The sequence below is a fragment of the Andrographis paniculata genome, unplaced genomic scaffold, assembly GCF_009805555.1.
Source record: "Andrographis paniculata isolate CXL003 unplaced genomic scaffold, ASM980555v1 Contig30END, whole genome shotgun sequence".
Taxonomy (NCBI): domain Eukaryota; kingdom Viridiplantae; phylum Streptophyta; class Magnoliopsida; order Lamiales; family Acanthaceae; genus Andrographis; species Andrographis paniculata.
The window spans coordinates 3,566,056-3,588,306 of NW_026137563.1; the positions used below are offsets into that span (position 1 = coordinate 3,566,056).

The 22,251-nt window shown below is 42.9% G+C and overlaps 6 protein-coding genes across 7 annotated transcripts; 3 read left to right on the top strand and 3 right to left on the bottom strand.

Moving 5' to 3' along the window:
• Positions 1–408: 408 nt before the first annotated feature.
• Positions 409–4,141, bottom strand: LOC127246822 (FT-interacting protein 7-like). Its single transcript, XM_051268409.1, has one exon. The coding sequence runs from the start codon at positions 3,660–3,662 to the stop codon at positions 669–671; it is 2,994 nt and encodes a 997-aa protein (XP_051124366.1). The 5' UTR covers positions 3,663–4,141; the 3' UTR covers positions 409–668.
• Positions 4,142–5,316: 1,175 nt separating this feature from the next.
• LOC127246723 (uncharacterized) lies at positions 5,317–7,061 on the top strand. The gene is made up of 2 exons (XM_051268250.1): positions 5,317–6,468; positions 6,589–7,061. The coding sequence occupies exons 1-2, from the start codon at positions 5,362–5,364 to the stop codon at positions 6,889–6,891; spliced, it is 1,410 nt and encodes a 469-aa protein (XP_051124207.1). The 5' UTR covers positions 5,317–5,361; the 3' UTR covers positions 6,892–7,061.
• A 413-nt stretch (positions 7,062–7,474) lies between these two features.
• Positions 7,475–8,277, bottom strand: LOC127246725 (uncharacterized). Its single transcript, XM_051268251.1, has one exon. It carries the CDS (start codon positions 8,275–8,277, stop codon positions 7,714–7,716), a length of 564 nt encoding a protein of 187 aa, XP_051124208.1. The 3' UTR covers positions 7,475–7,713.
• Positions 8,278–8,562: 285 nt separating this feature from the next.
• On the top strand, positions 8,563–11,514 carry LOC127246722 (protein NRT1/ PTR FAMILY 5.10-like). 2 transcript variants are annotated; one of them, XM_051268249.1, is made up of 5 exons: positions 8,563–8,702; positions 8,827–9,008; positions 9,079–9,296; positions 9,470–9,996; positions 10,257–11,514. In XM_051268249.1, the coding sequence occupies exons 2-5, from the start codon at positions 8,858–8,860 to the stop codon at positions 11,071–11,073; spliced, it is 1,713 nt and encodes a 570-aa protein (XP_051124206.1). In that variant the 5' UTR covers positions 8,563–8,702; positions 8,827–8,857; the 3' UTR covers positions 11,074–11,514. The 2 variants fall into 2 exon arrangements, with proteins under 2 accessions (XP_051124206.1, XP_051124205.1); XM_051268248.1 differs by having other exon boundaries at positions 8,667–9,008.
• Positions 11,515–14,890: 3,376 nt separating this feature from the next.
• LOC127246721 (patellin-3-like) lies at positions 14,891–17,464 on the top strand. The gene is made up of 4 exons (XM_051268247.1): positions 14,891–16,278; positions 16,379–16,503; positions 16,596–16,731; positions 16,822–17,464. Exons 1-4 carry the CDS (start codon positions 14,983–14,985, stop codon positions 17,071–17,073), a joined length of 1,809 nt encoding a protein of 602 aa, XP_051124204.1. The 5' UTR covers positions 14,891–14,982; the 3' UTR covers positions 17,074–17,464.
• Positions 17,465–19,431: 1,967 nt separating this feature from the next.
• Positions 19,432–21,943, bottom strand: LOC127246302 (patellin-3-like). The gene is made up of 4 exons (XM_051267582.1): positions 20,771–21,943; positions 20,275–20,399; positions 19,975–20,125; positions 19,432–19,888 (listed from the first exon to the last, which is right to left on the bottom strand). The coding sequence occupies exons 1-4, from the start codon at positions 21,752–21,754 to the stop codon at positions 19,622–19,624; spliced, it is 1,527 nt and encodes a 508-aa protein (XP_051123539.1). The 5' UTR covers positions 21,755–21,943; the 3' UTR covers positions 19,432–19,621.
• Positions 21,944–22,251: the final 308 nt, after the last annotated feature.

Genomic DNA, 22,251 nt, shown 5'->3' on the forward strand with positions numbered 1-22,251 from the left:
CTGTGATGCTGGTGGGGAAGGCGACTATCTTAATTGCTCAATAATTAAGATAGTCATTGGGAAGACGGAACTATTGCCTGTGGCTTTTATTGGTATTATTGGGAGACTTGTCTGTAAGGCCTAAGCCCAACATTGTTTCAGGTTGTTACGAGAAAACATAGAAAAAAAATAAACAGAGAACACAAAATATTTACTTGATTCAATGAATGACGGTATATTAACCTACGTCCAGAACCGGAGAGATTTTATTACTCGTAGATGCCCATGATAACTTGCTTCTCTTGTGAATTGTTTTCTGGTCAAAGTGTTAAATATTGTCTACATTGGATTGGATGTTGGAGTTCTAGGGTAGGGTAGGCATTCATTCCACTTAATATTCCATTAAATTGGAAGTTCAGATCCCCGTAAAGAAAAGATGATAAGTCCTGCATGCAGTTTCCTGAACTACAATAACAATGTTGAGAACCTATTGATTGATACTGTATTACAGCCGACTGCAGTAGTAGTAGTAGTACTAACTTTCCATCGACATCATTATTGCATATCGTACACAAATTAAAGAAAAAGCAAATCAATACTCCATATTTATTGTGCTGAAATACATACACAACGCAGGGGCTGACTGTGTGAGAGTGGGGAACAAATTATTATTATTATTATTATGATTATTAAAGGAGAGAGTCTGCCCTGGATGGTAATCGCTTGAAGAAATTGACAGGTGCTGGGGGATACTTGGATCTGAACCGTGGGTGCCGCAGCACGTAGAGGCCGAGGAGCAGCGCAACCACTTGGAACGGAGTGACATACAGAAACACAGCACAAACCAATGAAAGGCTGATGAATATGGATGTAGCCCTCGGGTCTCTCCAGTTCAGCAGGGCAAGCACTCTCTCCCCTTGTGTTGCCATGTCTGTTGTCACGCTTTGCACTCTTGCCGCCACTGTCCTCAGCCTGTCATACCTCCTCCTCAGAATATCAATGTGCAGAGACTTGTTCGTGGGATATGTTTCGAACTCTTCTTGCAGCTCATCTTCATTCACATTCTCTGCCTGCGAAAGATGAGCATCCATGTGCGGGGGATCCCTCGCCCTCAGCGGATAGTTCCACAGGCCGATCACAAAGAGGTAGAGGAAGAATGTCGGCAGGATCAGCTCGGGGTAGCACACCAATATCAGGAAGAGCATATGGATCAGGATTGTGGTCACAGGGTTTTTCCACTGGCATACGTCGTTGAACCAATCCCCAACATATTGAATCCCAGAGACGAGCAGCATGATGCGATGGAAATTGGCCTTGCTCTTCCTCATGCTGAACATGTGGTAGTCGACGTCAAGCATGTACTCGACCACCTCTGTTCTTAGGGGCGGCTCAGCCTTGGATAGCTTTGTCATCACTACACCTGTTGCCCAATGCCTCATCAAGTCTGTGTGCTTAATGGATATAGGTTGAACGTAGTGCATTTTTGGCAGCAACGGTTTTCCATACTGTGTCAACATTTTTGACCAAGCTGTGCACGTGAAGCGTATTGCCAAGTGGAGCTCGCCATTTTTCTTCAAACCAGAGGGGGTGAGGACCAACAGCGGATATGAGTGGGTGTACACTTGATCAGTTTCCAGGGTGGAGAGCCTGATTCTGACCTTGCCAATCCTCTGATCCTTTGCATCATCTTTGCCATTGATGTGGCGATTATCGAAGGCGGCGATAGTGACAACAGTGTAAGGATCATATACTTCCCAAGTATACTGCTCATTCCAGGTAGGGTGGAGGTTGTCGAGCAGTGTTCTGGTCCTAACCCATTTGTTGCCGTACTTGGCCACACAATACGCATCAGTTAGTTTACCTTCTTTCCCTTTCATCGCCTGTAGGTTTCGACCATTCAAGATACCCACTTCTAGAATTCCAATGCTGGGCTTTCTTAGTTGGTTGGCTGCCGGCAGAAAGTCGCTCCCAAATTGTATGGACTCATCGATGACATGATAGTTTCCATCCAAGCTGAGCCTGAGAAGAACCCTGCTTAAAAATGGCTTATCCCTTTGGACCTCCTTCTCATCCTCTGCCCAGGCAGGCTTTTGGAGAGCAAACCATTGAGGATCCGGCAGTTTGGATTCAACCCTCTTCCGAACACTCCTCAGTGGTATGAGAACCCTTGCGATCACCAGATTTTTTTCCTCAACACTGACAACTATGTTCTCATTGAAAGGCTCCCATGCTATAAACATGAGCTCCTCGTTCCATTCAGGATGAATTCCCTTAGTCGAAGCAGCCCTGGTAGTCCTCCCCTGGGTATCGAGCTCCACCCGGACAATGGGATCCAGGGTCCGCGAAGGATCCGGCGGTACAAGATCTTGAGCTGCAAATATATGGACTCTCAGGTAGTACAGCCTCGGCGAGAAATACACTTTGGATCGGGTGCTGCTCATGCTTTGCTGGCTTACACTGTGAGCGTCAGAGTGCCAGGCATCTGGGAAGGCCTCGTCAGCCTGTGTGCCCATCCAGACTGCGAGCATGATGTCTCCTCTCTTGAGCAGTTCTCCTTTCTTGTCCAGCAGTTTATACCACTGAGGCGCCAGGGGGCTGTCGGGCGGGACGCGCTGTGGCACTTCTCGCACGTCGAATGTGACCTTCCCCACGAAATCATCCTTGGAAAGATCCTTGTCCTTCAGTATGACTTCAACCATGCTGCTTTGCAGTCTCTCCTTTGAGAATGCAAAGACTTTGTTCCATTCTGGATTTTGATTCCTCTCGAAGTGCGGCGTCACCCCTTTGTAGTTCCCAACTCTCACTTCAACGTATGGATCCAGACTCCCCGAAGCATCCATCCATGGAAGATCCTTGGCTTTCACAACCCTTACGTACAAGTAGTTCATTGGCTCCACCAAGTCGTAAGTGCTTGCAGTCTTGTCCCTTCCCCAATATCCCAACCTTGCAGCCACAGGAGGCTTCGTCTCCACGATGCTGTACTCAGGCTTCTGACCTCCAGACTGCATTTTCAATACAGTAGTGGGTGAACGTGAAGGAGCCCCCTCTGCCCGTGCAGCTGCCTGGAGAATATCGCTTTGTGCTTCCACAAAGACTGGTTGTGGAGCTTCACCCCCTTCAGCTCCCAAAGAGTAGAAGGTTCTGGCCTCTCTTTCCTGTTTTTTCTTCTGGCTTTGGCGCCTGTAATAGTACTCAGCGTCCAATTCATTTGAATCGCTGTTATAACGATCTTCCTCGGCATCATTCACAGGCTCTGGATCAGGATCAGGATCAGTATCAACTTCCTCGGAGGACTCAAAAGCATGAACTTTCAAGGCAATATCCCCCCTAACGTGGGAGAAGATGCCACGTTTATCCAGAGGGTACCTTTGAACAGCAGCTTCTTGCTCTGAATAAGGCACGGACGTACCAGAAATCCGGACCCTCCCAAGAAAGTTTTTGCGGTGGCCATGCCTATCTTCATTGTACACACAAACTTCGATTGTCTGGCTGCCCAAATCACTTGAGTTCTTAACGTTGAACACCAGCTTCTCATTCCAAGAGGGGTTGAGATTTTTTGGCTTAGTACAGGTTCTCTTCCGCTTCCCTGCAAATTCCACTTGTACAAAAGGGCTTGCACTGCCCTGCCCATCTTTTGGCATGAGATCTTTAGCGTTAAGAACTTCAACCACAAGTCTAGCCATCAGCCAAAATCAAACGTAATTTGGAGAGACAATTGGGAGCAATGTGAGAGACAGGGAGAGCAAGTGAGGAAATGTAGTCGGAGGGGGATGTTTGTGTTAGTATTGAGCCATATGAATGATGGAGCATATTATTAATGGATGGAGAAGAAAGATAGGGCTGCATGGATTCATCCGTAAAGCAATTTCTCTTTTTCTTTTAGCTGAATCTTCTTTTTTATTTTTGTTTTTTAAAGATCAAAAGGCATGGGGGCTTAAGCTTGTTTTAAGTAGGTTGACACAAATGAGCACGAGAGAAACACGCACTTTAGTCTTGGTAGATGCAGAGTAATCGATCTTTGGGTATCTATCTATCTGAGTATCTGACAGCAGCTGGCAGTGTGCGTGTGTGTGCATGCCTTTATAATACTAATAGATGATGGAATTCTCTCTGCACATATCCAGCCCTCTATTTACCTCCTTTTTGGGTCTCTCCCTATCCTATGTCACTGAGAATATATTTACTAAAGATGGCAGAGAATATATATTGCGGTATGACATTAGGATATACATGTATGTATATATATTGTGAAGCATGAAAAACCAAAATGAAGGAAACAAATTGTTCATGGATGAGATTAAGTGGAGACATCACATATTACTCTTCTTTGAGTGCGTTTTGATAATTTCGTTGAACTTTGTAATTTGCAAACTAGATTCGATAAAACAAATTTTATTAAGCGAATTATATGACTTACAAAATTTAGAGGCATTGAGCGTTTGAATTCATTGACTTTACGGGTCACCAATCAATTACCACACTACCAAATTATCCTTTACGGGGCATGAACAGTGGTTGGCCTGGCCTTGTGAAGTCATGCATCATGTATGTTTTAATTTGGGTGTGCTGTACAAGTGTGTGTGAAGGATATATAAATGATAGTAGTATATATATATATGTATAGTTTCATGGTTGGAGTTGGACTATGATGGATGATGGATGTGAATTGGGTAAAATCAATCTAATCTCGGATGCGGATAGATTAATGATGGCCTGGCCTGGGTATGGTAGGGAGGGAGGGAGGTATCTTGTTGATGGGGAATCCATATATAAAGGCAAGGCAAGGATATACTCGCATCTGCCTTGCTTTGCTTTGGATATATATATATATGTATGATCTGTTGTCCTCTGCTTATACACACACATACAGATTCCCGTTTGTTGTGAAAGTGAAAAAGGAGGAGGAATATAGCATATATCTATCTTCTTCTTCTTCTCTTTGCTGGATTTAATGGGCAACGAAACCAATATCAGCAATGTATGTACGTTGCATATAGCATCAGAGGTACATTTGTATAGGGAAGGTGATTATATATATATATTAGTGAGAGGGTGCAATTTTGGTTAGCCCTAAAAAAAAAAAAAGAAGCAAAAAAGGAAAGTGAGTTCGAGTTAGAGTTGAAGTTGGACCGTATCTGAGTGTTGGGCTTCAGCTTATGTTCGTTCGTCCGTCCGTCCGTCCAGCCCATTGCACCACTGCCGATCCAATCCTCTGTCAGTCTGGATAAAACACCAACTGCCTCTGCCTGCCACGTAGAATTCTGCAACAACACGTGTTGCCCACACAACGCTTCCTGTCCACGTGGCAACGTTCTTAAGCACCAAAGTATCGAACCGCTCTCAAAGGCTAAGACTTGTGCCGAAGCAATTCTGGCAATTCCGATGGTAAGAGCAAGAGAACAGAAAACACGAGGACAGAAAATGATGAATGTTCTAGGTTTGAGTCTTCTCTTGACATCACTCGTCACAGCAGCAGCAGCAGCAGGAGGATTTTTCACTCCCAATCCAGAAAAGGAGAGCCCGACCGAAGCTGTTATTGTCAAAGAAGGGCACAGGGTGGTGGTTGTCGAGTATGAGAAGGATGACGGAAACACCAAGGTTTCGATCGCGCCGAGAGATGAGAAAGCATTGTCTGGAAAGATGATAGAAGAGGATGCGGAGGGAAAAGAAACTCATCACAATCACAAATCGACTCCAACAGAGGTCGTGTGCGATGCATATGGCAAGTGTAAGCGCTTGGTTGCGGGTGCTGTGGGGAAAACCAAAGAAGCGGTGGCAGGCAGCTGGGTTTCTGAAGAGGCAAAAGGGGCCGTTGGCAAAGTCAAGGACGCGGCATCTGATGCATCACATAAAGTCCAAGAAGCGAGGCAGAGTGTGGAGGACTCTGCCAATCAAGGGAAAGATAAGTTGTCTGAGAAGGCCAGTGAAATCAAAGAAGCGGCGAAGCAGGGAACGAAACAGCGAGCTCACGACGCCATTGAAGCCGCAAAGAGAGTGAGAGACGAGGCGGAGAGGGAAGCGAGGATGAAAATGGAGGGGAGCAAGGAGAAGGTGGTGGAGAAGGCTAGAGAGGCAGAGGAGTGGGTGGAGAGATCCGCCAAGAAGAAAGGGGCTCAGGAGACCCTGCGGCGTGCGGGTGAGGTGGGAATGGATTTGTTGGAGTACGCAGTGCGGGTGGTGAGCCGGGTGGGGCACCTGATGGGATTCTCGGCGGCGTATGGGATGTGCGTGTGGGTGACGTTTGCGTCCAGCTACGTGCTGGCGGGGGCGCTGCCGAGGAAGCAGTTTGGGATGGTGCAGAGCAAGGTGTATCCGGTGTACTTCAAGGCCATGGCGTACAGTGTCGGGGTGGCATTCCTGGGTAGCTGTTACTCCTATTGCTTCTCCTCTAGGAAACGCAGTGGGGGGCTGTTTCAATGCTTCAACCTTGCGGCGGCGCTTGCTATGACGCTGGTGAATTTGCTGTGGTTGGAGCCGCGTGCGACCAAGGTTGGTTGGTTGGTTAGTTAGTCAATGCTTCTGTTGCTGGCAATGGCAATGGCATTTGATATTTGCTTTTGCTCTGCTCGTATCCTACTACTGCTACTACTACTATTCCCTTGTGCGCAGGTGATGTTTGAGAGGATGAAGAAGGAGAAGGAAGATGAGACAGTAGGAGGAGGGAGGAGTAAGGATTCCACGGCGGAGATTGCAGGCAGGGGCAGGGATAGGGATAGGGATAGGAGGAAGAGCAAGGGTGATGCCGATGCAGATGTTGCAGGGAATGAGGCTGCAGAGGCAGAGGCAGAGATGATCGGTCTGACTTCGACGCTGCAGAGGTTGAATTCCTACTCCTCCTCCCTCAATGTGCTCACTCTTATGTCGCTGACGTGGCACCTGCTGCACTTAGCCCAGCGCCTACATATGGATTGACTGACCCGTGTCGTGCGTTGTCTTGTGTTGTCTGATCTAATCTGGACTTCCTCTCCTCTCCTTTCCTCTCATCTCATCTCATCTTCCCTTTTGTGTTTTTATTCGGATCAATTACGTATACAGTTCAGAGTTCGTTGGTGATTTTTGTATATATTATTATTATTATTACATGTGTTTGTGCTGTGCTTGCTTCAATATTTAAGGTTCGAAACCATTTCAGATTGGAAGAACTAATTAAATCGGGCGGTATATATAATTAAAAAATATATATACAAATACGAGAATACATATACTTTAAAAAATATATTTATCCTAAGAATAAATAAAAAAACAATTTCAATATTTTGTAACATATAAATAGTATTTTAAATTTTATTAAATAAAATAACAAAACAAATCGGTGAAATGATAAAGCGAATAAATTTTACTTGTATGTTTTATATCTTTCTTACTGTAGATTTGTATTATATTTGTTGCATTAATTTAAACTTACTCAATATTTTTATGCACAAAATACTGTATACTTTATATATATATATATATATATTATATACTAGTATTATTTGCCAAAACAAAATAAAACTCAACTGAACTCGAGCTTTCGAGTATTTACGCCTTCATATGTATATATTTACAAGAAGAAAATCTTATGACTAATACTGTCGGTCAGTTCTGTTAAAAAAACATAAAAACGAAACTGACAGACATGTGATAAAACTGAGGGTGGGTCGGCGGGAGGGAGGAATCACAATCCACATCCACTCTATAGACTTGATCCAAGTAATACGTGGAAAAAGTCCACTGCAGGCAGGGCAGCAGCAACTATTGCAGAAAGGTCCTTGCACTCTCAAAATATTCCACATCGACCCCATCATCATCTTCATCTTCTTCTTCGTCTACCGTTCCGCCGACACCGTCCACCGATCCCATCGTCACCAGCAGTAACTGATCTTCCAGGTACCGCTGCAGCAATCCGCCTCTACCCTTTCCCGCCTCAACTCTACCCCGACCCTGCCCCTTGGCGCCCTTCCGACGCTTGCGGCACAAGAAGCAGCAAACTTCGACGGCGCAGATTAAGGGGCAAGTGGCGAAGAAGAGGGGGAGGAGAAACGGGGTGCAGAGGATGAGACACAAGAATCCTATTCGGCGGCGATTGAGCATCCCGGCGATGGCGGAGAAGCAAATACAGTTGGAGCATACGGGGCCGTCTTCCTCTTCCAGCCGTGCCGGCGGTGGGTGCGGTTGAAGGGGGCTTCGGTGGGGCTGGCTGTTCTTGGAGCGATCTGCGGAAGAAAGAGCACCGCCGCCACCAGCAACAGGGGGGTGGGGTGGGGTGGGGTTTGGGTTGGGATTGGGATTGGGATTGGGGCTGTCCGTATCCCCCATTCCCTTTCCCCTCCCGCACTATATAAAATGTAATCTATCGGTCAGGTCAGGTCAGATCAGGTAAGGTAACGTGGAGGAGTCAGAGATGACTCGGACACACACACAAACAAATCTCTTCACACATAGACATGGACATGGACATGGTTTTCCTCCCTCCTCCTTTGTATCTGTCTTTACTTGCCTTGGGCCTCTGGCAATCAGAAATTCCGATTCTAGTGGGCTCTACCTTATTAGTATTTTGCTGCCTGCCTGCCTGCCTTGTTGGCACATGCTCTGCACTGCACGCCATCTACTTTACTCATCTAATTGAATTCCAATCCGATCAATCATTAAACACGAACTACTTTGTTGGCGACACGAGAGAGAAAGATTTGTGATGGGAAGAATGAAAAACCAACGAAACTTCCAACTTTATCTTCAAAAAGGTGTTAGACAACAACAGCCAGCCAACAGTAGTAGTTAACGAAGCCCAGAGAGCTTACGGCTACATGGGCTGTGCTCTTTAGGCCTAATCGATCATTTACTAGTATTGTTTTTTCATTTTTACAGGTTTTGACCGAGGGTGAGAGAGAAAATTGGTATGGCTACTACCATTGTAGTTGTAGGCATGGAATCGGAAGAGGTCCATACCACGATGCTAGACGGCGTCGTCCGGGGATCAGTCGGCTTCAATGGCCTGCCAGTCTCCCGGACAAAATCCGGCCGCTGGAGATCCGCTTCTTTCATTATAGGTAGATCAGGAAGCTATTCAATTATCACTTTCGTACAAGCGGATTAAAATGAGATTTTTGTTGCCGCTAGGAGTTGAAGTTGCTGAGAGAATGGCGTATTACGGAATCAGTTCGAATTTGATCAACTACATGACGGGGCCATTGAACCAATCCACGGCGGCCGCGGCGGAAAACGTCAATGCGTGGAACGGAGCCGCGTTGCTTCTGCCGCTTCTCGGTGCTTTCGTCGCCGACTCCTTTCTGGGCCGATATCGTACCATCGTCATTGCCACTCTGCTTTACATCTTAGTTAGTGTCCATTAGTCAAATTAACAGCTTTTTCTTCTTCTATGCTCAATCATTGTGGCGATTTAGAAGACAAAATTATGAACTGAATTCAAATGTTTTGACATATTTACCTTGTCGTTTAGAGAGAGAAACTTTATGAACTACTGACTGACTGACTAGTGGCGTTGCTACAGGCTCTTGGCCTCTTGACCGTATCAGCAGCAATTCGTTCGTCTGACTCTTGTAGTGATGCGGCTTGTTCTCCTTCCCTGTTAGAAATCATTTTCTTCTTCTTCTCACTGTATTTAGTATCCTTCGCACAAGCAGGGCATAAACCATGTCTCCAAGCTTTTGGGGCTGATCAGTTTGATGGGGAAGATAAAGAAGAGTGCAAAGCAAAAAGCTCCTTCTTCAATTGGTGGTATTTTTCAATGAATGGAGGGATCATAGTGGCTCTCTTGTTTTTGACCTACATTCAAGAAAATTTGAGTTGGGAACTTGGCTTTGGTATCCCTTGCATAACCATGTGTTTAGCTCTATTAGTTTTCTTGCTTGGATCTACCACTTATCGATTCCGCATTAACAGTGATGAAAGGAATCCGTTTGTGAGAATTGGCTTGGTTTTCTTGAGGGCCGTGAAGAACAGGAAAGCATCGCTAAATGTTGTGTGTGCTGACGAAAGAGCTCAACAATATCAAGCTTATGAAGATGCTCAGTTTGAGTAAGTAATGATATCTCTGTATAAATGAGGATGGAATAACTGATAACTTAGATATCTATCATTACATTGATTTCGTATCCCAAGTCTTCTTATGTTAACTAGTTGTGACCACTTGGAGGATTTGGATTACTTTGAACAATAAGTTGTCATAGGATATTTATGGCAGTTTCTCAATGCGGTGGCCAGAGGAGTTGGTATGTTTTTCCTAAAAATATATGGTTAACTGTAAACTGTAAAAGTCTGTTCAATGTCTTAAACAGGTTTCTTGACAAAGCACTGCTTACACAAGATGGACTAGAGGAAGACAAGAATGCCTCCAGCGCAGGTGATGTTGCTGATGCCAGGGCAATTCTTAGATTTATTCCAATATGGTGCACGTGTTTGGGATTTGGCATTGTTTCTGCGCAAGACTCAACTTTGTTTACCAAACAAGGAGCGACAATGGACCGGCATGTCATTTATGGCTTTGAAATTCCTGCTGCGTCCCTGCTAGCACTTGACTGTCTATCTGTAATTGCCTTTGTTCCCATCTACGATCTTGTTTTGGTTCCTATTGCGAGAGGCTTAACCAAGAAACCTTGCGGCATAACAAAGCTTCAGCGCATTGGCACGGGGCTACTGCTTTCATTCCTGTCCATGGCATGTGCGGCGGTTGTGGAGAGGCGCCGGCTTGCAACTGCTGCGAAATATGGGCTGGTGGAGAAGGCAGATGCGACAGTACCAATGAGTATATGGTGGCTGGCGCCGCAGTATATCCTGCTTGGCCTTGGTAATGTGTTCACCATGGTTGGCCTCCAAGAGTTTTTCTACGATGAAGTCCCTAGTGCTCTGAAGAGCATAGGGCTTGCCCTATACCTCAGCATATTTGGGATTGGGTGCTTCTTGAGTAGTTTCCTGATATCTGTGATCGAGAGGGCGACGGAGAGTAGAGATGGGAGGGAAAGCTGGTTCAGCAACAACTTGAACCGAGCTCATCTGGACTACTTCTACTTGCTTTTGGCAGCCATCAGTGCAGTTGCGTTCACAGCCTATGCTTGCTTTGCCAGGTCTTACATTTACAACGGCAAGGACAATTAATTAATTAATTAATTATTTAGTTAGTTAATTATTGATGAACAGACTATACGGTGAATAATGATTATACATATATATATATATATTTTAGCCATGTATATATACATGGTTGGATCCCTCCCATCAGTTTCTGCCCCAAGTGGGCCGGGTGTCTGTGTCCGGCCGGATCCCCCCTATGCATCATCAGCAGCAATATCTACATATCAAGCGATCTACCTCATCTGCTCGTGTTGTTGGTATTGTAATGTCTAGTTTGCCCGTTTCAGTTGTCTGTCTTTTATTTATTTATTTATTGAAAATATAAATGTGTGTGTGGGGGTGTTGGGGTCTGTCTCTAGAAGCAATCAAACGCAAGTGTGAGTGTATCTGTGTTAATTTGTGTCTTGAGGCCATTTGCCCTTTGCCCTGGTCACAGATAAGTGACGACAATGTTCAACTTATTTACGTCCGTTGTATGGTACGTATTATTGTATTCAATTTATGAATAATACATAACGGGGGTGGGGGCCGCTTCCTATTGTGATGGCACACAACAAATAATAGTAGTAGTAGAAGAAGAAGAAGAGGATGAAGAAATAGGCATTAGTGAGTGAGTTAGCGAGCGAGTCATGTATCTCATTGGTCCCAATGGACGTATATTATATAAATGAATAATGATCGAATCCGTTATTACACAAAGTTACAACGTCTTGGATACTTGTCGTCATCTGCCTCATTATAAAAAATTTATGTAAGAATTGACCTTTCATTTGCTTTGTTACGATGTTGCAAGTAAATTGGTTGGCTGGGGGAAATTATGATAAAAAAAAATATGAGCCTTTTATGGCCTTTTCTGTTTAAATCAAAAGAGGCGTTACGTTGTGCTAAAAGAAGACGCAGACAGATAGACGAGGAAAATTAGGAAAAGGAATCCAATAACCACATACTCCAGTAGATGAGATGAGTCATGAGATGAGATGCCATTCATTATATATGTATATATATATATATATGATGGTACAAATTGTTTGATACGATACAAACACCTCCCTTTCTTTTAATTCACTTGGGGAATACTAATAATAAATCAAACAAGCAACCTCGTCATTTTCGTGACATTTATTCTTCTTAATTGCTTGCATGCCATTGTGTGTGCAAGGTAAATTGGATTCTTCCTTAATCATTCTATGTAGCTTTCTTGATTTTTAGTATTCAATCTTGATGCTTCCTCAATTACCATATACAAAGAGTTGTTCTTACTTTCAAAATTAATTATATATAATTCTTGATGTACTAATAATAATTAAGATGGAAATTAATCAATTAATTAATTAATTAATTAGTAGGATGATGACGATGATGATGAGCTAGGATGAGTATGAAATGGAAAAAGACAGCAAATAAAGATGAGGAGGCTTTCGTTTCGTGGGAGCACGAAACAAATGTAATGGCCCTACCCTTACTCCACCACCCAACTCAATCAACGCCTTAACTCTTACCGGCCTGTCCACACACACACATTATTTGAATATGTCAACTTTCTTCGTACACACTACAATTTAGAATGAGTATTTTAATATATTTGTGTACAGATAGATAGATAGATAGATAGATAGATAGGTTGTGGATGGTTGTGCTGTGCTGTGTGGTTGGTTGTGCAAACACTAAAAGATTATATAGGAGTATTAATTAATTAATTAGAGATATATTAAGCCAAGCCCGTTTGGTTTGGCGATGATTGCAAAGGAAAGGAACATCATGGTATGCTAATGCTTGCTGTGCTATGGAATTTTTCATGATCATTTGACAGACTGTCACCAAAATCAATACTATTAAATTATAGTTTAATTCATGGTAATCATCAATGCTCATTCTATTTTTAATATCCATGACAGGCAGACAACCCTTCCTATAGCTTGAAGAATAAAATCTTCCAACGTGCCAGTGAAGTTGTAGTTGTTGATCACCATGCCAATTTCTCCTTTTTTTTTTTTAATTAAGCAAATAGCTAGGCTAGTACTAGTAGTGGCGGTGGTATATTGTGTTAACCTTTAATTGTAACAATAATTAATTATTTGAGATGCTTTCATTTGTTTTTCTACATATATGAATTGATTGATTGAATAATCAATTACTTAATTAAACATGAAAACATTAGTATGAGTTCAGAGTGGGTTCATATTCCAAAATATTAGAATTTTAATTAAAATATAAATATAACTGAAACAACATATTAATGTATGCGTGTACATAACATACTAGTATTTGTTTTGTTTTTGGTTTGCATGAATTTTGGCATATTTGATTGCCAATAAATGGAAGGAAAGATCATGACAGGATGTGTTCAAAGACTAATGAAATGGACAAGAATTAAAATATACCAACGACAATATTAATATTTCATTACAATAAGTAAATTATACACATGTTAATATAATATATAAAATAACACATTATATAATTATATGTATCAAAATATATATTGATTTCAATATAATATATAACTCACACAACACATATTTTTATAACATAAAATATATTATATGTTTTGTGATGAAATGTTACCTGGTATTTATTCTATACCCACCCGCATTAGCCACTGTGTTGAATTGTAAAATTTAGCACAATGTTGAAAACATATAATATGGATTGTTAACATTACATAATTTACACAGTACATAACATAGGAACATACAACATATGATGCACATATATACATCATGTAAAAAACATACAACATATGATGTACATATATACAGCATGTAAATTATATTAACATAATAAAAATATATAATATAAATTGACATCAAATAATATAATTTCAAACAACACACATTATAATTAATTTTAACATAAAAATAATGTTTATATTTTACATACTGTAGTTGTCCAATCAACATTATTTATTTAACATAGTATAGTATGCACTGATTTGCCTCATTCTATACCATATATCTAGGAATAGAACTAGTTGGCGTTGATTAACTGATAGGCATCAAATATGGCGACACACACACACACCCCGAGTTAATAATAATAATAATAATTATTATTATTACAAGCTCATGTCTAACACTCATTAAAAAGGCAACATCATCGTTATATTTAATTAGCTGGAATGAAATGTGTGTGTTCATAATGGACCTCCTCATGATTTTCATCCTACTTAGTCAATACAATACAAATTAAATTAAATTGCTTGTGTGTATGTTAAAAACTATATTAGTAATATATATATGTAAGAAATTAATAATTATACGGCGGTCTGGTGCTAGATCGAGTAATGTCAGTAGTACTAGTATGAAAAATTGAACAATTTGGAATGGAGGAGTTACTATAAATTCGGAAGCTGCTAAAAATGGCAATGGGACTGACGTCGAGGACAGCTTCGGTCTTCCTTTCCTCCTGTTCCCCACAAATAACCCCATGCCTATAAAAGGTAAAAATTTATAATAATATTGAAAACTATTTATTTGTAAAAATAAATAAAGAAAGAAAGAGTTGGGATTGAGGTTGGAGGTGGGGCCCTCCATATAACGGTGGTTTTGTATTGTCTACAGGGAGGCAGGGCAGAGCAGAGCTGGCAAATTCCAGGCTGGACTGGACTGGACTCACGAGCTGCCCTGGCCTGCCTGGGTTTGGTATGGTGGTTTCCTCCTCCGGCTCCTTCTTTCTTTCTTTCTTTATTTTCTTTCTTGTTGGACGTCACGTCTGGTCTGGTTTGGTCAGGTCGTCTGTCCGTCCCTCCTCTTCGCCGCTCGTCTTCACACACCCACCCTTTATTCCCCCCTTACATATTCCCCCCTTCTTCTCTGCAAGTTGCTCCACCAATCCCGCCCCCCGTTCCCCCCCCCCCCCCCCCCTCTCTCTTTCTTTCAATTCTCTTGCTTTTACTCTCTCTCTCTCTCTCTCAATCTCAAGTGAGGTTTAGTCATGGCGGATGAAACCAAGAAGACAACTCCCGAGGCCCCAGAAGATGTTGTGGTCTCTGACGTTCCGGTGGCGGAGAACCCCACGCCCGCTCTCGTAGAGAAGGAGGCCCCCCCTCAGCCCGAACCCGACACGGAGAAGGCCGAGAAACCTGCGGCGGAAGAGGTTGCCCAAGGAGAGAAGGAAAAGGCGAAAGACGAGGCGGCACCCGAAGAGAACAAAGATATCGGATCTGCTTCGTTCAAGGAGGAGAGCAACAAAGTCGATGATCTAGTCGACCCGGAGAAGAAAGCTTTGGATGAACTCAAACTGTTGATCAAGGAGGCGCTCCAGAAGCACGAATTCACCGCTCCTCCCGAACCAAAGCCCGAGGAGGACAAGAAAGGTGGAGAAGAAGAAGCTGCAGCACCCAAAACCGAGGAAAAGAAGGAGGAGGAAGAAGCAGCGGCCAAACCGGAGGAAAAGAAGGAGGAACCAGCAGAAGAGCCAAAGACTGAGGAGGCTTCTGAAGCACCCGCCACCGCAAAGCCCCTGAAAGAGGAGGAGGAGGAGGTGAAAAAGGTTGAAGAAGAAAAGGCCGCCGTCCCTCCTCCCCCTGCTGCAGCAGAGGTCGAAAAGGTTGAAGAAAAATCCGAGGCTGCTGAGGAGATCAAAGAAACTATCGTTCACGAAGTCATCACCCCTCCACCACCACCACCTGCTTCCGAGGAGGAACCCGCCACCGTCCCAGCCGAAGAGGAGGAGAAGCCAAAGGAGGAGGACCAAGCTCCACCAGCGGAGCCAGAGGAGGTTTCCATCTGGGGCATCCCACTACTTGCCGACGAAAGAAGTGATGTAATTCTTCTTAAGTTCCTGAGGGCCAGAGATTTCAAGGTTGCTGCTGCTTTTGCCATGCTCAAGAGTGTGGTAGCCTGGAGGAAATCCTTCAAGATTGACGAGTTGCTGGAAGAAGAAGGTCTCGGTGAGGGCCTCGAGAAGGTGGTTTATACACATGGTGTGGATAAGGAAGGGCACCCTGTCTGCTACAATGCTTTCGGGGAGTTTCATGATAAGGAGTTGTACAGCAACACCTTCGCTGATGCTGAAAAGAGAGCCAAATTTCTGAGGTTTTATATTCAGTTTCTGGAGAAGAATATTAGGAAGCTCGACTTTAGTCCCGAAGGCATATGCACGATTGTTCAGATTACTGATCTCAAGAATTCACCTGGGCTCATCTTGTTCAAGAAAGAACTCCGCCAAGCAACCAACCAGGCCCTCCAACTGCTTCAGGATAATTATCCTGAATTTGTTGCCAAACAGGTACATATTAGTCAGTCTTATGAGTTTATTTGGATTTCTTTTGTGTGCTTCTACTAAATGATATGGATATTTATACACGTTGGTTGTTGATGGCGCACAGGTGTTCATCAATGTCCCCTGGTGGTATGTGGCTTACAACAGGATGATCAGTCCATTCTTGACTCAGAGAACCAAGAGCAAGTTTGTGTTTGCTGGCCCAACCAGGACTGCAGAAACCCTCTTCAAGTCCGTTAGAAAAATTTGATTATTTTCATCCTCTAATATATGCATGCTTAATTAGTACAATGATTTTAATGTGGATTTCTTTTTGGTTCCAGATACATAGCGCCTGAGCAAGTGCCTGTTCAGTATGGTGGGCTTAGCAAAGAATCAGAATTCACCTCTGCTGATGCTGTTACAGAGGAAATCATCAAGCCAGCCAGCAAACACACTATTGAATGGCCAATCACTGAGGTAGGCTTGCCCCCCAGTCTGTGTGTAATAACAAAATTCAATCTTTATATAGGTTATAACAAAACTTGAATTTGAATGTGCCCTATCCAGGTTTGCACACTGGCTTGGGAGGTGAGAGTTGTTGGGTGGGACGTTTCCTATGGGGCTGAGTTTGAACCGAGTGCGGAGGGTGGGTACACCTGGATCATCCATAAGTCTAGGAAGGTCGGGGCAACTGATGAACAAGTAATCAGCCACAACTTCAAAATTGGTGAAACTGGAAAGGTTGTTCTCACGTTCGACAACCAAACTTCCAGGAAGAAAAAGCTTCTCTACAGGTCCAAGACCAAGTCCTATGAATGAGCACAAGGCAATCCCTTCCCTCCCCTTCTGCTCGCTCATTCACATATTCTTTCTTTTCTTTTTCTTAAATATTTTTCTGATTGATCATCAAATTTAGCCTTGGGTTAAAAGGTCTGGACAAGTTATTTTTACATTCGTTTGTTGTTGTTATTGTGGAACTTAAGTTTTGTTTTTGAATGGTTTGAGTGTCTCTCTCCCTGGTGTGGTGTATAACCATTTGGAATGGAATGGAAAGGAAAGCAGGAGTGGGGGAGAGATGACGTCATCATGTCAATACAGATTCATATCATATCCAGGGGTTTGGTTGGTGTGTGAAATGTTGGAACAAGGATATGTCTTTTCTTTTATAGCGTGTGATATATATATATCTGGACAGAAACTTTTGTTATTACTACTTGCTGTATATTCTGATTAAATCTTATGCTTTATTTTTCCCTTTCCCCCTTCCCCTCCCCTTTTAAGTAAAAAGTGGAACATACATATTTCAATAACCCTAAACCCTAGCTGTGTATCAATTTGTTCAACTGCATGTGCGCTAGTACAGTTGTAATTTGGGGCAGCTAATTTAGATTATACACCAGATGTTATTTATGGAATCTGTTCAACGGACATTCCACTGCCGTTGTACTACTGCGTCAGGATAGATGTACGCATATCCTGCCCAGAGCCTTTTCTTTAAAAATATATAAAAATTTGAATTCGCTGATAGGCAAATGGAAATGAGCTCGAAAATGGCAGGCACAGAAATTAGGTTCGGTCGGTATCAGCGGAAAATATCCAGGGAGTGTTCTTCAATCAAGCAAACGCTTTACAGATAAGCACAGACAGACAGAGACTGGATAAAGTGGGTGTGAAAATCTGTCAAAAGTGCTTTCTAGAAGAAAGAGAAAGACACATTCTACTGTATTTCATTACACAAGCAAGAGTCATCATTAGATTCCTCTGCAGCAGAGCAGGTTGAAAATCCGATGTTTCATCATAAAATACTGCCAGCCTGCCTCATGGTTAGGTTTGTAATTATTCTTCTTCCCACTGCTATTTAAATAAGTAGATTAGAAAAAGTCTGTCTTGGTAATCAATTATTAATTGTCAAATATCCATCTGCCCAACTCAAGCACACAGAGCATATCAAGAATGGGTCCCATGCCAACCTATTTATGGTGTAGAGTAGCTTATCGTGTTTATGTGAGATTCTTTGTAATGGGTTTTTGGTCGATGTGAAGTAGGAAGAAAGCATTGTGCTGCCATATAATTAACTCAGATTAGATGATCGAATATATCAAAGATTTGAATCTTTCTTTGTTTCTTCGACCTCTTGTGCTCTGCTGATATTTCTTTCATTTTGATGTCAAAGGGTTGCTACTTGCTTGTCTCTGTGATAAATAATAGTAATTTTCTTTGGAATGGTGATGGTAATGACGGGTCAAGGTCCGGACCGTTGGAGCTCGGACGGTTTCGAATTCAATTAAATGTGACCGTTGGGTGGGAAAGGCCACGGCACTCCACTTCCGGATCCCCTGCAGGCTTAGCTGGGACCCGCTCAGAAATTAATTTATTACCACTCATAATATTTGCTGGTTTCAATTTTCAAATCCAGCCACAATCATCAACGTCTTTACTTCTCTCCCTCACCCTGCAACCGATTCATTACTCCATAATTCAACATCTTATCTTATAGCACTATTTTGGATATGGTTATCAAATCCTAATCTTCTTAATCTGTATTTATTTATTTTTTATTTGAGCACATGCATGATTTCACTTTACATTGAAGAGTCTTGCTGATTGATATATATAGATTAGCTGGCTCCATCGAATATATAAAGGCACTAAGGACGAACAAGTCTAAACAAAGGAAAGATTATACTCCTGCATGAATATAATAATATATTCTTCTTCTTCTCCATGTATTAATGACCTTGGACTTGCCTTTTAAGATGATGTAAATTCTTTATTTCCTATTTAAAAGGCTAATTTGGACTCAGATCTTCCCTCTTGGTTTAGACTTGCTCATCCTTTATTTTGGATTGAGCGCCAGCTACCTAATATACCTCAACCAACCAGCATTATATCTCAGCCGATCAATCAATAAGATAGTAAAACGGTGGTGATACTAGTTAATTAGTTTTGGTGGCAAGGCGGGCAATCCACCTACATACACACACAGATTTCAAACCAAATCCACTTCCTCCTCATCAATCATTTCGCAATCTAATAATGAAGCACAAAAGTAAGTTCCGATATGGCTGCCTGCCTGCCATCAAACACCACGTACATTCACTTTCACCTCCACAAAAGTACTTACAAATGTATTCACATCCATCTATCTATCAGATAAAAACACAAACTGACACCACCTTTAGAGAAAACACCAACACCAACACCATCACCATGTATGTTTCTTCTCTACAGATACATACATAGCAATCACGATAATCAAAACCATCTAGCTCGCTCGTTCGCTCCAGTGATGGAAAACAAGTAATCATCATTCTTATAATCATGGGTTTGTCACCAGCCAGACATATCATTATCATATCTATCAGAATCAGTCGACCAAGGGCAAAGGCAAGGGCATAACCTTGAATCGGTAAAGTAGTTTCTTCTTCTTGCTGGTCGGGTTGTCAATGGTGAGCAATATCTTACCCAACTCGGTGACGTTGAAACTCGTTCGCACAACCGGCTCATCAGTTGGAACCATCTTCCTCCTCTTTTCTATGATCACTGTATACCCGCCTTCCACGTTTGGTACATACTCTGCGCCGTACCTCACTTCCCACCCCACCACACGCACCTCCCAAACAAGACTACATTTCTGCGTGCAACCACATCAATCAATCAATCCAATCATAAAGGAAAACAAACAATTGTAGTAATATATGCCTTCCTAACAAACCTAACCTCGTTTACAATGATTTCCACAGTTTGCTTAGTGGCAGGTTTAATAGTGATTTCTGTGACAGGATCATCCACACTAAACTCTGGATTGCATTCACAGGAATCCACGCCAAGGCCACCATACTGAGTTGGCACATGTTCAGGAGATATGTACCTATACAACCAACCAACCCAGATCAGATCAGATAGTCATAACCTGTTAGTAGTAAGCCTTAGAACCAACCAACCACCCGGAGAGAAGAGAAGAAGTAGAGAAGTTCTGCTGAGATAAGAAGAGTAAAACAGAAAAGCTTTTAAACTCACTTGAACAGAGTCTCGGCAGTTCTTGTTGGGCCAGCGAACACAAATTTGCTTTTGGTGCGCTGTGTTAGGAAGGGACTGATCATTGTATAGAACGCTAAATACCACCACGGGACATTGATGAATACCTGTAAGCAAAGCAACCAGTTGAGGAGGAGGTGAGGTGACATCTGTCAGTCATGCACTTCTCAACCTAAGTAAGATCATTTCTCATCATTTAGCTTTCAACTGCCTCAACATCAATCTTCGTTAAACTAATTTTTCATATGCAACCACAATCACGGACGATAGTAATATTCACAAATAAACTTCCGTAACAGATAAAGCAGTTTGTTCCCTCAATGGTGAGCTTAGGTTTTATCTCTATTGATTCCATATGGAGGCTTACCAATTAAACCAACTATCCTCTCCAAAGAGCATTGATCCGAAAGCATTTACATAACAAACAACATTATTATCTCAATTACTTCTAGAGGAAAAGTGTTGCCACGCTCTCTACCTGCTTCGCGACGAACTCAGGATAATTATCCTGAAGAATCTGCAATGCCTGCCGAGTAGCAATGCGCAGTTCCCTTTTACCCGGTCCGGGGGAATTCTTAATGTCGCTAACCTGAAAGATTGTATTGATTCCACCAGGGCTAAAGTCCAGCTGCCTTATATTTTTCTCCAAAAACTGAATCCTCCATCTGAGAAACTTCAATCTTTTCTCCTCATCTAAAAATGTCTTTTCGTACAAATCTTTGTTCTGAAACTCGCCATAGACGTTATAGCACACAGGGTGGCCCTCTTTGTCTTGCCCCTGCATAAATACAACTTTCTCAAGATCATCCCCCAAATCTTCCTTGTGTAACTCATCCACATTAAACTTGCTTCGCCAAATTAAGGTGTTCTTCAGCATAGCGAAGGATTCCTTCACGTTGAAGTCGCGGGCACGCAGAAACTTGAGCAGAACCACGTCTGTCCTGTCGTCTTTTAGCAAAGGCACACCCCATATTGAAACCTCTTCGGGTAAATTAGTAGCACTTCCCGAAGGCGTGACAGCATTGAACTGGCCTTTGTTAACAGCTTCTCGAACATATATTCTAAACTCCTCCAATGCTTTCAGCTCAGAGCGTGAGAGATCTGCAATTTTATTGCTTTCCTCTTTGAAAGAGGCAAATGATTCCGGGCCCTTTTTCTTGTCCACCGATTTCTCTGTTTCGGGGTCAATCACTGCCGGAGGAGCCACCAGGGGCTGGGATGATGACCGTGGCGTGGTGGCAGGTTCCGCTGGCGGAGGCTCTAAAGGGGCGTCTTTCTGTACAACCGTGACTGCTTCTTTCAGCTTTTCTTTGGCTGGCTGAGATGGTTCTGTCGGCGGGGGTGAGGGTGAGTCTTTCTGAAGATCAAGCGCCACCGATGCCAATGGCTGCTCATCGAGTTGCTGCGGCGGTGGCGTTTGAGTGTCCTCCAGAGGACTTGTTTGGAGGATTTGATCGGCCATATCCCAACCAACCTGTGACTGTGATGAGACGGACTGATACAGTAAAGTATAGTGGAAGGAGGAACGGGAGCCGAAGGGGACGGCGTGGATGTTTGGATCGGACTAAAAAAAAGTAGATGAAGGAGGAGTGTTCGGATTCTCTTCTTTGCTTTCCTCTGAAACAGAAAGTTAGGGGGGAGCCTGTGTACACTTGGAACACAATCATAACCTCCGTTGTATTTCGCTGTCAGGAAACAAAAAAAGAAAAAAGAAGAAAAAGTAAAACCAGGGTTCGATCGAGTGGGAGAACGAGAGAGAAATTCTCGACCAGGCGTGGAGAGCGATTGAGACAGCTGCATGCCAATTTTCTGAGGTGTCAGTCGATGGAGGATGAGGTGGCTGGGAGGCCCTCCCTAGTCCCTCCCTTCCTTTCATTCATTTCCTACGGTGCATATTGGCCCATTGGGGGTTAGGTTAATTGGCAATTGCCTTCTGGTTATGTATGGCTGTGGCTGGTA